Source organism: Sceloporus occidentalis, unplaced genomic scaffold, assembly GCF_023333645.1.
Source record: "Sceloporus occidentalis isolate IW3139 unplaced genomic scaffold, rSceOcc1.0.p SCAF_6, whole genome shotgun sequence".
Taxonomy (NCBI): Eukaryota; Metazoa; Chordata; class Lepidosauria; order Squamata; family Phrynosomatidae; genus Sceloporus; species Sceloporus occidentalis.
In genome coordinates, this window is record NW_028316986.1 from 51,846,691 (window position 1) to 51,861,985 (window position 15,295).

Here is a 15,295-nt window from a genome sequence, read left to right on the forward strand (position 1 = left end):
GGAAATTGAACCCTGGTCTCCAGGGTTGTGGTCCAGCACTCAAATCACTATGCCACGCTGGCTCTCCCTGGGCTAAATACTCCTCCCTAAACTCTAAATCTCCCTAAATTCCATATGATAGAACCATGGATATTAAAGTGGAATCATAGTTCTATAACTGTGTGGTTCAAAAGGGGTCAAAATTGCTTTTTGGTATCTACAGAAGTGCCTCTGTCCAGCCCCATCACCTTGAAATCTGTTCTCATTTATCTTTTTAATAGGCATAAGTAGAGAACCAATGGAACTTTATAGAGCTCCCAAAAAGGGCGCTCTGCTGGCACCTGTGTTTGCTGTGCCAGGGAACTGCAACAGACAAACAACGCAATTCCCTGGTGCAGCAAAAAGAACTCGCAAAATGCGGGTTCTTTTTGCGGCTCGGTTATGACACCGCAAGGCGCCTCGGTCAACCCCTAGGACGTACTGGTGGCGTGGCAAAGGCCCATGTAGAACTGGCCAATAGCAGATGCATGCTACCAAGAAACTAATGTGTCCCCCCACCTCACTCTCCATCTCTCTGAACTGCTGAACAATTCTCCCAGGAGCTGATGTAGTTGCAGTACTACACATGAGAATTACATCTCCATGGAACACACTACCTTGGAGGATGGTGGAATCTTCAGAGGTTTTTAAACAGAAACTGAATGGCCATGTGTTGGGAGTGCTTTGATTGTGTATTCCTGCATGGCAGAACGATGTTGGGCTGGATGGCCTTTGTGATCTCTTCCAATTCTATGTTTCTGTGACTCTATTGTCCACCCACCTCCTTTTGTTGTTCTGTGCCTTCAACTAATTTAAACATATGGCGACCCTAAAATGAACTTACCATGGGGTTTTCTTGGCAAGATTAGTCAGAGGAGGATTGCCATTGCCTTCCCCTGAGGTTGAGAGCATGTGTCCCAAGGTCACCCAGTGGGTTTTATGGCCGAGCTGGAAATTGAATCTTGGTCTCCAAAATTGTAGTCCAACCCTCAAAATACTACTCCATGGTGGCTCCAGTCTCCTTTAGTACACTGCTAATCAGTATGCTGGAATATCATGGAAGAGAGGGCTGTGCCTATGTGGCAAGTTTTGGCATACCTGGTTTTTTGTGGGTTTTGGGGGCTATATGGCCATGTTCTAGAAGATTTTCTTCCTGATGTTTCACCAGCATCTGTGGCTGGATATTATAGAACATGGCTACATAGCCTGAAAAACCCACAAAAAACCATGGATGCCGGCCATGAAAGCCTTCGACTTCACTTTGGCATACCTGTTAAAAGTGAAGGGAAGTCAGGAGAGTGTAGCTAGGAGAGGTGTTGTTGAGAAATGCTTCTGGAGATAGGAATGGGAGAGGAAATTCTTCTCTGGTTCAGATTTTGATTTGAATTGGAATAGTGTTTAGGAGCTTAAATGCTTCCCTCTCATCTAGTGTGACTGACATTCATTTCCCTGCCTAGCTTGGGTGAATTTTGCTATTGGGTACATCCCTACTCAGCTAAACCTAGAGGTACTATTTCCCAGAAAGTATAGTCCCATCCTTGAGCAATGAAGCTAAAGGGAGTCTAGGAGGCATTATTAGCCTGGAATCCTACAGTTGCAAGGGTGATGGCAGCCTTTTGCTCTGCAAACTGATCAAGGAAATCTTTTGACGGATTGCAGTAAAGAATGTTTCCATTTTCTAACCCAGAAACGATGATACTGTGCTGGTTGTTTTTACTGGTTTCAAAATATTTTTAGAGTATTTTGGTTTGGTTTGTCTTTTTAAATTAGCTGTCTCTTGTTTTAAATGTTTTTATCCATTGTGTGCTCCCTCGGGCAGGCTGAGATGTGTTACATAAATGCAATAAATAAATAAAGTGTTGCTATCATTTATTTATTTATTTATATCCCACTCTTTTAAAAACAATACAATTAAAAACATAGAAAAGTGATACATTAAAACATAATTAAATTGTTAGAATGCTAAAATAGATTACTTATTAAAAGAATAAATGTACAGTTAAAAGGATAACATTTTAAACCACTTAAAATGATACAACCCTAGTCCTTTAAGAACATTGTTTTAAAAAGACATCCTGCCTGAGAAGGTTTTAACCTGCTGGCAGAAGGCCAACAAGGAGGGAGCCATTCTGATCTCCCTGGGCAGGGGGTTCCAGAGTCAAGGGGAAGCCACTGAGAAGGCCATCTCTCGCGTCCCCACCAACTGTGCTTGTGATGGTGGTGGGACAGAGAGAAGGGCCTCTTCAGATGATCTCAGGGCCTGGGCCGGTTCATACCAGGAGATATGGTCTGCCAAATATCATAGACCTGAGCCATATAGAAACAAACTGGCAGCCAATGGAGCTGTTAACTTCCCCCGTTAACAACCTGGCTGCAGCTCTTTGGATCAGCTGAAGTTTCCAAACACTCTTCAAAGGCAGTCCCATGTAGAGACCGTTACAGTAGTCTAAATGGGATGTAACCACCGAGCCTAGAGCCAGCATCTCAAGGAATGGGCGCAGCTGGAGCACAAGCTTTAAATTTGCAAAAGCACTCCTGGTCACTGCAGAGACCTGGGCCTCCAGGTTCAAAGCTGAGTCCAAGAGTACCCCCAAATTGCGAACCTGTGTCTTCAGAGGGAGTGTAACCCCATCTAACACAGGCTGGATCCCTATTCTCTGATCTGCCTTCCAACTAACCAGGAGCACCTCTGTCTTGTCTGGATTAAGGAGCTTATCGCATTAACAAAGAAGCAATTTTAACCTCTTCCAGCTTAAATTCAGGATCCATGATGCTCCCAGACATTATCATATCTAAATCGCCACCAATTTAGCCATGATGCCACTGCCTGGAGGCATCCCAGATTAAAGCCTTGCTCAGACAGCACTCTTTCGAAGTCAGGGAGCTTCCAACTTCAAAAATTGGCCAGCTGAGTGAGGCTTCGACCCGGGATGCATCCGGGCAGTGGCATCTTGGCTAGATCGGTGGTGATTTAAGTATGATAATATCCGGGGGTATCCTGGATCCTGAATTCAAGCTGGAAGAGGTAAGATGGCTTATTTGTTAATGTGATAAGCTCTTAAATTTCAACTTGTTTGCCCTCGTCCAGTTCATTACTGATGACAGACCCTGGTTTAGAACCAGGACAGCCTCCTTGGATTGAGGTGGAAAGGAGTAGTAGAGTTGAGTGTCATCGGCATTTTGATGACACCGCATCCCAAATCTCTGCACGACCTCTCCCAGCAGTTTCATATATATGTTGAATAGCATAGGGAACAACACAGAACCCTGAGGGACGTCACAGGCCAATGGCCAGGAGGTCGAGCAGGAGTCCCCCAGCACCACCTTCTGAGTTTGCCCCTCCAGGAAGGAACAGAGCCATTGTAAAACAATACCTCCAAGCCTCATCCCAGAGAGGATACCATCCAGAAGGATACCATGATCAATGGTATCGAAAGCCACTGAGAGGTCCAGTAGAACCAACAGGGACACACTCTCCCGTCTGGTTCCCTGCATAGGTAAGTCATCTACCAAGGTGCCCAAGGCTGTCTCTGTTCATAGTCAGGTCTGAAACCAGATTGAAATGGATCTAGAAACCCCTGGAGTTGGGAAGCAGCAATGTAGTTAAGAAGTACTACATTAGATCCACAAGTCTAACTCATTCCTTCAGTAGCCTAGCTTTTCCCTAAAAATTTAAAAAAAAAAAAAAAAAAAACGCCAAGTTGTTATAGCAGACATGAAATTGGAGAAATGTTCTGAACTACAGTACTCAGAATCTACAGGCAATATAGCTACTGGCTAGGATAGCTAAGGAATTCTGAAAGTTATATTAAAAAAGTAACAATCCTAAGATGTATCGCTAACTATGTTAACTCATGCCTTCTGAAATTTAATTTGTATGTCTTTTCCCCACCCCTACCCATTTTCTCATCCAGCACCACCCTCCTTAAAGTTATCTGTGAACGAAACCTTGGTGGTGAACCCAGGAGATAACATCACTATACAGTGTTCATTAACTGGTGGAGACCCTTTGCCCCAGGTAGTCTGGTCCCACTCACCAAGCCCCATGCCCCGCAACAGTCTGATTCAAGGGGGCAATCTCACTATCTGGAGTATCCGTGTGGAAGACTCAGGGTACTACAACTGCACTGCAATCAACAATGTGGGAAATCCAGCCAAGAAGACGGTGAATCTTTTGGTGCGATGTACGTCATTCTGTGGACTAAGTTCGGGATAAGTCTGGGTGCTCTGCATTCTTGTTTTTAGTTTTGGAATACATGTAAAACTGAGATTTTGAGATATTGGAGGTATTGTCTAAATTTGTCTTATATATATGGTTGATTACTAGCTCACCACAGAATTGACTCTAAATCCTTTTACTGTTTGTATTCTATTCTGTCAAGGACACACATTTTTTTAAGGTTAGGTACTTAACACGTAACTTTACTTATGTTTCTTCAGTGACTAATTTTAAATCATTCTTCTAGTATTCTTCTCTGTTCCTTATCCATGCCCTGATCTCTTCAAACAGTTGCATCTCTCTCAAACTAGCAACTCAGTTTGCCATATTCCATTTTATCAAAAGCCAAACTAGGCAGTATCGTAAATGTGAGCATGCATTTAATGTTTTTTTAATATTAAAAATAACAGCTGTCCCTTATTGGATCAAGACCATTATATGCAACACAGTAATCAGTCAATTTCTCCTGCAGTGTAGCCCCAATGAAAAGTGCACCCCCCAGCCACCAGCTGCTGTTGGTTCCAGAAGGGAAATTACCATGAAAGAAAGCACATTAAAAGCATGTATGCATTTCACATATTGCCTTGCATGGCCTAAAAGACATTGTAGCTTTTAGTGTTTTTGTTCACTGACTTGGTATCCGTGTTTCTTCTAGCCATGAGGAATGCTACATTCCAGATAACTCCTGATGTGATCAAAGAAAGTGAAACCATCCAGCTTGGGCAGGATCTCAAGCTCTCTTGCCATGTGGATGCTGTCCCACAAGAGAAGGTTTTCTACTTCTGGTACAAGAATGGGAAGCTGGCCAAGCTATCAGACCGACTAGTTATCATCAGGAATGATCCAGAACTTCCACCAGTGACAAGCAGCCTGGAGATAATTGACCTCCGCTTCACTGACTATGGCACATACCTGTGTGTGGCTTCTTTCCAAGGGGCACCTATTCCTGATCTCAGTGTTGAAGTGAACATTTCTTCTGAAACTGGTGAGCTTTTCTCATATACAGTGGGGTAGTAAATTTTGAAAGACAGACACTTATCATGATAGCCATGCTCCCCTATTAATGAACAAATTCCAGCAGTTTCCAACTCCACCAGGAGGAGGTAATTTCTAAAGCTAAGATGTTTTAACTGTCCATTCAAAACCAAATCACCACACAAGACTTTAGATTATAACAGTATAGTTTACAATGATTGTTGCTTGGGTAAAGTCCATTTTTATCGTAGCTACTTTGACTATTACATAGGGAATAGGGTATGGCAGGTGATGTCATTGTCTTCTTTAATTAAGAAATCCCAGCATTCCAACTTTCCAAAGCCCTGGTCATACCGCACCATTGTTTCTATGGCTTCTTTGATTATCAAAAAGCTGGCTGAGCGCAGAGTACACATTTGAGTTAAATTAAAGGTAACTTCTCATCAACAGCTAACTTCTCATCAACAGCTTGCTTAGAAACAGCAGGACTGCTCATTTTGTTGATCCTGAGCTTTAATCCTGAATGGGAGGGACTAGAATTGAAGGACATGCTACTGTGCAGTTGCTTCCTCCTAATTTGAGATTTAATGAAAAAATTTCTTAAAGAAGATTACCATCTAATGTAGATGCAAAGATGACAGATAATAATAATAATAATAATAATGATGATGATGATTTATTTCTAGCCCACCCTATCACAGAGAAAATACATCAAAGTTACAATAAAATCCAAGAAGAAAACAATCCCTATACCCACCCTCCATTCCCAAAGCTAAAACAGGATTAAACAATCATAGTATAAAAGTATTAAAAACAGTACAAACATTAAAACATTCAACTAGAATTTCGAGGAAAATAAGCAGACGAGGAGGCATTTTTCATAATCATGTTCACACAGGGCAAACATGCCTTACACCTCAAAGCGCGTTTACTTTTGCTGCCAATGGAGACAGAATTTTTTAACCTGGCTTTTACTGCCTATGTCCTCAGCCCTCACATAGCGTAGGAGGGGTGGTCCCTTTGTCTGCATCAACTTTCCTCAAGACCAGTGTAAACACCATCTTAAGTAAACATCTCAAACAAGATGCAGGTCTGTGACTCTGACACTGTGATCTTTCTTCTTCTGTATGATTTTTAGCATCTTTGTCAGGTGAAGAAGCTTATGAAGTTCAAAAGCTAGAATAATGTATTTTGTGTCTTTTGGTTCGCCAAATAAATAAAGCAATCACTGCAATATATATTTTCTGCATTTTGTTGTGTGGCCAACACGGTTCCTACTCTCAGTGTGGGGAAAGTATGGGGTAGAGCACATACACCTGGCATTGTACCAAGCCACACTGAAGCCATATATGAGAGAAGACCTCAGAAACATCTCTGTATATGGAACAATTGCAGGCCAGGGAAAAGGGATTAGTCTAACCATTGCAGATTGGTTCAGAGAAAGAGAGGGTAAAGAGACTTTTCTCTGGTTTAAAACTCTGCCTGCTCTTGGAAATGCTGGCTAAGATCCAAACTACACATGACATTCAGTGTGTCTATAGAATTACATCTGATTTTTAATAAGAATAGAATAGGGCAACATGAGGGCCAGGTTCATGAAGAGGAGAGTGTTAACCCTTCCATCCCTAGTCAGATTCTCAACAAAAATCTTTTTTCCTGGGGGGGGGGAGACTAGAAGCAGTGTGCATGTATGGTATATATGTGTGTCTGTGTGCACACACCTTCAAGTCACCTTCCATAAATTCCATAGGATTTTCTTAGGCAAGGAATATTCAGAGTTGGTCTTGCCAGTTTCTTTCTCTAAAATATAGGCCCTGTACAGACAGCCAAAATAAAGCTGCTTCGAGTCACTTTGGAGGTATGGTGTTTACATGATGCTTGCATCCTAAGAGTCTAGAAGCTGCACCAAAGCTGCACTCTAGTCCTTAGGACTGGAGCATGGCTTTGGTGCGGCTTCTGAACTCTTAGGACGCATGTATCATTGAAACACCATACCTCCAAAGTGACTGGAAGCAGCTTTATTTTGGCTGTCTGTATTAGGCCATAGTTTACAGCACTTGATGTTTATTGGTAGTCTCCCATCCAAATGCTAACCAGGGTTCAGCCTGTTTAGTATTCCAAGATCAGATGCAATCTGGTGCCCCTAGGATGTTTAGGCCCCATATGTATGGTAGGCAACATTAAACCTCTCTTGCAGATGCAATGTGGTCCAGATGACCACCCCATGTACTTATTAATTTAGGGGAGGAAACTGATTCCTTTCTGACACATATAGTGTCATGTCTAGTTTGACTGCAACAGTCACAGTGTTTGGGTAGTTGTAGAAAAGAGAATTTTTCCAGAACTGTCACCTTAAAGACTATGGGAATTATGGCTGCATTCCCAAGATACTATAGTTGGCCCTTGGAACTTGTGGGGGATCCATACCAGACCCCCCCCCCCGGTGAGTTCCAAATATTGCGCATATTCAAGCCCCATAGGCTTGAATGGAATGTGTGCATGTGGGGGGCGCGCCATGGGCGCACACCCCATTGCCATTAATAGCCATTGCCCCTTAATGGATTTCCAAGCCCCCAGATCTCAAGTCCAGGGACTTGTGGGGGGGGGGGCAACTGTACTTCCAAACAAAGACCCTTGGAACATCCTCTCCTTTCTTTTACCACAGGAAAATTCAAAAACGTAGAGTACCAGAAGGCAGAATGGTCAAAGGATAGGATGTCATCTTATCCTTTTTCAGCAAGAAATATTTAACCATAGTGTTTCCTACATCTTGATTACAAAATTGTAATCAGTAAAATTGGTGTGCATCTAAAAAATGCATTGGCAAAGCAAAGATAATAGAGCAGATCATGAAACAGTCTGTAAGCATCTAGAAAGGAATACCATGCTCCTGCATTCCAACGGGTTGGACTGAATGCCCCTTGCGGTCTCTTCCGACTGCATGATTCTTTGAGATTGTGATCATGGTATCTTGTGCTCTTGGTATTGTCACCATAACAGTACCCTGGATCAACCTCTACACTAAATATAGTGGCATGACCAACTGTGCTGTACCATATGTATATCCACTTCCAGTTTGGGATGATGGCAACATGCCAGATATTCCCTGAAGAAGCTCTGAGAATGACCAGCATATAAGATACCACTAGAGGCACACTGCACCCCATGCTGCAATCTACCCTTTCTTGTATATGTAGTAGGAGGATGTGGTAGGTAAAGCTAAAGATATTCCCCGTTGACAAGGTTGTCAAGTCATGTCCAGCCATAGGGGGTGGTGCTTATCTCCGTTACTAAGCCAAAGAGCCAGCATTGTCAGAGACTACTCTGGGATCATGAGGCCAGTATGATTGCACAGAACACTGTTTACCTTCTCACCAGAGTGGTACCTATTTATGTACTTTCCTTTGCAAGCTTTCAAAGTGCTAGGTTGGCAGAAGTTTGGACTAGTGACAGAAGCTCACCTCATCCTGCGGCACCTGGGCCTCAAACTGCCAACCTGCCGATCTTGCAATCAACAGAGTCGGCCACCACATCCCTATACAAACCTTTTGCTACTTTTTAAATTGTAATTACATTGAACCATTGGATTATGTTGGATCTTTCTCCTTGTGACTATTGGTTCAGAGTACCAAACCAGGAAGATGGAAACTGTTCTGCATTCCTTGGTTCTGTGGTCTAAGCTCAAGTGATGCCACAGTTTATCAAGATAGCCAACCATAATGGGAGGCCTTGCAGAGCTGGCTTCAATTAAAACTCTTCAAATGCAATTTGCACATTTTCCACATAAGGAAAATTGTCTCCTGCCAGGTGAATGTTTGCTAGCAGTACTGAGCTGTGAGGGTGCAGTTCTGTCTTCACACTGTAATGGAGAGGATCTAATGAGATTCCACAGCCCATGGGAGACCTGTAAATTGAAAATACACCTTCTTATTACCTAACAAGGAAGCTGCTGGACATGTCAGCTGCCAGAGCCACCTAAATAAGCTTTTAAAATGGCTATGTACTTGTGTGTGGGTGTATGTGTGTGAGAGATTATAATCCTCACACTTTTCCTCAGCCCTCTTTGCATATATGGGTCACCCTGAACCATTGCTAGACAGTGCAGCCTAAAATGACTTCAGAACTTTCAGTTTAATCTGAGAGGAATAATGAAAAACCCACATGCTGTGGAAGCCTAAGCATACATGAAAATATGTGAAGAGAGCAAGCTGGAAGAACGAGGTATTAAAGAAGTAAAAGAAGAACATTGCTTTCTGTAATGCCAGGTGCTCCATCCCTGAGCTTTGGTAAGACAAAATCTTTGGCAGAGGTAAAGGGTCTAGGTAGTAAAGGTAGCATTAGGACTGGGCCAGGGTTCATGTTTCATCTGACAATATTTTAATCCATCTACCAAGGTGAAAGGCCAGATGCAAGCACTTGAACTTATACTGGTAAGTGAAAGCAATTAGGAAGTACCCATCCAGTCAAGGATGACAACCAAGTTCCAATTATGTAGCAGGTATGATACCAGGTCAGAACTGGCTATACCCTTAGATAGAATGATGTGATTACTTAAGGCAGCAGATGTTCTTCCTGAACTTTCTGACTTCTAGCCATTCCTCATGAACCCCTAGGTAATTTCCCTTCATTGTCAGATCTAGGTATATCATACAAACTGTGCTGGGCTCCTTAAACTAGCCTGCTTCCTTGGGTATGATGGAGGACGCTATCCTGCTACCAACATTGAATTAAAATTTGGTTTCCAGTCCAGCCAGCTTTTATACATAGACAGGGGAAGAGAAATCATCCTATCCTTTGCTTTAAACAGCAAAATATCTTTGGCTAGCCCTGTCTCTGCTAGCTGGGTTGGATGAGCACTACCTTATCTGAACCAAGTCTTCACCAAATGGAAGCAAACTCATTTTTGTTATAGATATGCCCTAAGGTATCTGTGAGCCCTATGTAACATAGAAAGGAGCAGGGGAAGAGGTCCCCTCCTGAGGTGAGATTCCCATTGCTCCATCTATGAGCCTCGCCTGGAGACCAAGGCCTAAATCCTATTGATTAGTCCCAGCTGGAGGAGACTAATTCAATCAACTGTTGAATGAAGAGCCAATACATAGGTAAATACCACTGACTCAGTGAGTCTGCTCTAACTTGGATTAACAATAGGATTCAGATCCAAGTTCATTAAATGAAGGCTGAAGTAGAAGAGTATGTTTAGCTTGGAGAAAATTTGTTTAAGAAGTGGTAAAATGCTCACTTTCATATATACAAAGGGCTGTTGCATACTTGTTGAAATAAATTTATGTGTTGCTCCCAAGGATAAAATCTTCACCAACCACTTACAGAATTAACTTCTGTTAGTTCATACTTTGGTCATCCTTGACATCAAATACCTTTATTATTATTTTGTGCAACCATCTTGTAAGGCAACAATCAGTGAACCAATTCCTAAAAATGGTTGCTATGCATTTCTTTGTCATTTCTCTCATTAGTGCCTCCAACCATCATGGTTCCCAAGGGCCAGTCCATCATCACTGTTCGCGAAGGTTCCAGGGCAGAGCTGCAGTGTGAAGTCCGAGGGAAGCCCAAGCCACCCATCATTTGGTCCAGAGTAGATAAGGAGGCTCCTATGCCTTCAGGTGCCATGACAGTGGAGACCAATGATGGGAAGCTGCATTTAGAGAGAGTGGCTCGAGAAATGAGTGGGACTTACAAATGCCAGACAGCCAGGTACAATGGCTTCAACATCAGACCCCGAGAAGCACTGGTGCAGCTCAATGTACAGTGTAAGTATAGTCATAGAATATCATTGCTGCCTACTACTAAGTGAATGTACATCTGTGTTTTGATGGCTTTGGATCTACGAGTGCATGCCTCTGAGACAGAATCGTGCAGCATTCCAGATGCTGTTAGACTGCAACTCCCAGCAGTTGGCCATGTATGCTGGGAGTTGCAGTCAAACAATATCTAGAGGGACACATGATTCTCACTCTTCATCTAGGAATATTATGCTATTTGGTTGGTCCCTGGATTGGCACTGTCTTTAGGTGGAGTGTGATAGTTGTCCTGGTAGCAGGTTTGTGATGGTGTGAATAGATTAGCAGAGCTCCTGCTTATTCTCCTCTTTTAGAGGTTTCAGGTGAATTTTCCAGGTAACCTGTCCTACACTTCCTCATATATCCTGCTACTGTCAATTATGGCAAAGGATGCTGTTTCATCACCAGTGTTGGACTAGGATGATATTGTTAGTCTATTTGGCCTCTGCAGGGGGAATGGAGGGCATCTTTTCCTTTGACTCAGGCAGGAAAATATCAAGTCAGGCATGCTTGTATACTTACCAGTCCACAGATAGGGATATTTTTGTAAACTACAAAACTATCCCATCCACTCCCTGAGGGCCAAAGGAGAAGGCCTTGAAGGCTGCTCTGGCACCATCATGTCAGGGCTATGGTGACTGGACAGCACACTCCCAAAGCTCCTGAAAAGTTCAGCTCCTGCCACATCAGTGCAGTTTCTGGCTGTTTTTTTTTGTTTTGTTTTGTTTTTGCGGGGGGTGTGTGTGCATCATCTGAACACCATGCCCCTGAAGTGGCCAGAAGCTGCTTCTTTTGGCTTGTCTGTTTCAGGCCTAACTTAAGTAGTCCACATAGGAAGAATAGGCTACTAATTCCCACCTGCCATCCTAAGCTGTAATATTTATTTATTTGTATATTTTTATATAAATAAATAAATAAAATTTCTGTAATGTGATTGAGCTTGCTTTCTGATGCTCCAGAGGACAGAACCTGAACCAATGGATTCAAATTTCAAGAAAGCAAATTTAAATAATTTACAAAGCGGAACTTTTTAATGTTTGGAAGGTGCAGGACTATATCATTCATCTTTTTTTTTAAAAAAAAATTAAAATTGTGAGCAATGAGATCCCTTCCAGCTGTGTAATTTTACTTGACTGATATTCTACTCTTCCTCCCTAAAGAGACAGGAATTGAATACACAAAAAATAATGAAATAGTGTGATCAAGTAATAGCAAACAGCAATATTGAGGGAAGTCAAAATATCTAAGAGGGCTGAAAAACTAGATTAAAACAGAAAGACTGAACTGCCCTCCAAAATGGAAGGATTAAAGAAGTCATCCAGATCTTCCAGAAAAGGGATTTTCAGAAATGGGGCTGGGAACAAGCCACAGAGTGAGAATTAATTTTTTTGTGGATGTATTTGCTGTTGGACTTGACCTTTGGTCTTGCTGATCTTTTCTTGCTGGGTGGGATCCCCCTTCTTTACTTATAATAAGAATTTTCACACTGTAGCCAAGGGTCTGATTCGGGGAATTTATTATTGTTATTAGGTCAATATTGCAAGAGGGGGCCTGCAACGACAGCCCTGCAGAACTGTCTCCCATTGTGTATACGGAGCAGACCAGGAGTTTCCAATAAATGGAGCTGAGACAGACTTCTAGAAATAATAACCAATTTATAAGGGGAAAAACACATACAATTCACTAACATACACACACTCATACAAGGCTCAGGAAATTAAGAGTAGAAATAGGGAATAGTTCAAGGCAGTACTAGGGCTATACTTACTTCAGTAGGCTTCTACAGGAGTCCAAATGGAATATGATGGGGGTGGCATGAGGCTCAGTCACAGAATGACTAGGCCAGGAACCAGGAGTCAGGAGCCAAGTCAGGGTTCAAAGGGACAGAGCTTCCCCCTGAAATCCAGACTGGCCCAGTGAACAGGCAAATCTGATGATACTTATAGGCAAAATCTTTCTTCTGGCAAAGGTGCTTGGTGGTGAGAACAAAAGGTGTTTGGTTGCTTGGCCATTGTAAACAAAGGCTTTGCATTGTCTTGTTGAGGCAAAATGGTCTAACAACAACGAGGGGGAAGAAGGTAGATGAGTTAAGTTAATCACTGGCTCATCAAGTGTGAGACCTTTACTCTTGGAGGTGATGGTTTTCCCTTTAGCAACTCCCAAACCTTTCTGTGGGGAATTTCCAAAGTGTTGCTTCTCAGGGGTCTTGTGAGGCTGACTCATCTGCCTACCTGACCTACTGCTTTCAGGATTATGGCTGCTAGCCTGGCAGGTCAGTTTGAGGTCATGAAGGAACTCCATACACACTCCAAAATTTATTAAAATCCATATGTGGTAACAGCACAACACGTTGAAACCTGTGGCCATAGGTGGAGCTTCCACCCACACTTTGTTCAATCAGGGGAGTTTTATTTTGAACCCCTAGGTAGAACATTTAGTTAAGTCTACTTAATTCCCAGTCCCAAGCCCTGCTCTTAAGCCTCAGTGAGCATGACAAGCTGTAACCTACACATTGCTCTCTCTCATACAAAATCATGGCTTTAAAAAATGCAGGGCTGTTTCAGGGCTAGTTAAAAATGAGACTTCCCTGTACCATTCTGCTTTATTATGAGTGGGATCCCAGTGTTTACTCCATGGCAGAGTCCTGAGGGCATTCATTCGTCTGTGATCAAATGGAGTATTTGAATAGTCTATCAATGATGCGAGGAAGTATTTAATCTCTGCTCCTATAAAGATGTCACTTGATTATTCTCTCTGACCTTGGAGGACCCACGTTATTTTGGTGTCAGCCAGAAGGCAATGTAATTCCAAGTGTATTGCCTTCTGGCTGGCCCAGAACCAGCTCACATCTGACCTGGATCAGTCACAACTGTAGAGAATAGTAGCGAACGATAGCTTTGTATATATATATGTGTGTGTGAGCATTTTAAGGATGGATCTTTCCCTAGCATTCATAGTGCTGCAGCTCTTTTGATAGCATATGTGAATAATGCACTGTGTGCAGGTGATCAAATGCTGAACCAGGCAGAATTTTTAATATCTGAGGCAGGACGAAAGCAATTTGGCTCTTTCACTGTACAGGTCGGGGATGAAGTCATTGCTGAATATTATTTATAGGAGTGGGTGAAATAAAGCCATGTCGCAATAACTCTTTTTTACAAAGGTAGCATCCCACCAGGAGAATTTCAAGATCATGTTTCCTGAGGAACGTAAGTGGCATTGGGCATAGGAATGCTGGCTGGTGTGGGATTAAGGGAGAAAACGTTAATTTGCACCAGAAGACACTATGCCTAGGCTACTGTCACCAAACAGCATGGTTACAGCACACATGGTGTTGTTCATTACAAACTAGTCACTCTTCCTGTTCAATACTCCATTCCTCTTTTCCACTGTAGAAATAAGGAAACTTAACCTGCAAACTGGAGGAAGTCAAATAAATGCCCTCTAATTTGTTGCCTAAATGTCCCCAAAAGGAATATGACAGAATAAACAACTTGCAGTTCAGTTTACAGATGCTAGGTTTGGATCGAAGCTCAGAAAGGGGAATTCTATGCATTGTTTAAAAAGTAACTTTTCCTAACTCTGGTTCAATTGCAACTTTGTGCTAATAAGCATGACTTTCCCATTCCCACACATCAGACACATACCATGTATTTATTATTCAAGTGGATCAAAGAAGACATTTGCTAATTACTCAAGATCTTTGTGGACCACTTCTTGTGAATGAGAGCGCCTTAGGAACATGCACTCCCTTTTCTTCCATCTTTGATTGTCCCTCTCCCTTCTTGGTGTTAAGCTAATTATGGCTTTATGTTAATTGGCCCCCCCTATAAAGCAGAGGTTGTTGCTTTCAAGAACAGTGGGGTGTACATTAAATAATAATAATAATAATAATAATAATAATAATAATAAGCAATGGTTCAAAGAAGGTTTGCAAATCATGGCTGTGGAGCACTACTATTTCCATTGCTGGGCCAAAGTTAACACCCAAAGCCAAAGTTAACATCCACAATGAAAGGGTGTTTGCAAATATATCCACAGAGGAAACCAACATTATGTCTTAACAAACCAGAGCACCATTGAATCAGGATTCCATTCCCTTAGAGGTCCAGCAGAATCAACAGGAACACACTCCCCCTGTCCAGTTCCCTGCAAGGGGACCACCAAGGGAACCAAAGCTGTTTCTGTCCCATAGCCAGGTCTGAAACCATACTAGATGGGTCAAGATTATCTCTCTCATTCAGGAATCTCTGCAGTTGAGAAGTCACCACATGTTCTAGTA

The 15,295-nt window shown here is 42.4% G+C and overlaps 1 protein-coding gene across 2 annotated transcripts in view; it reads left to right on the forward strand.

Annotated features, from left to right (window-relative positions):
* The window catches only part of MDGA1 (MAM domain containing glycosylphosphatidylinositol anchor 1), a 387,001-nt gene that overhangs the window by 189,742 nt on the left and 181,964 nt on the right, over positions 1-15,295 (forward strand). For both annotated transcript variants that reach the window (XM_089529603.1, XM_089529604.1), the window contains exons 6-8: positions 3,933-4,202; positions 4,893-5,222; positions 10,690-10,983. In XM_089529603.1, coding sequence (XP_089385729.1) covers positions 3,933-4,202; positions 4,893-5,222; positions 10,690-10,983 — 894 coding nt within the window. The remainder of the gene's footprint in view (positions 1-3,932; positions 4,203-4,892; positions 5,223-10,689; positions 10,984-15,295) is intronic.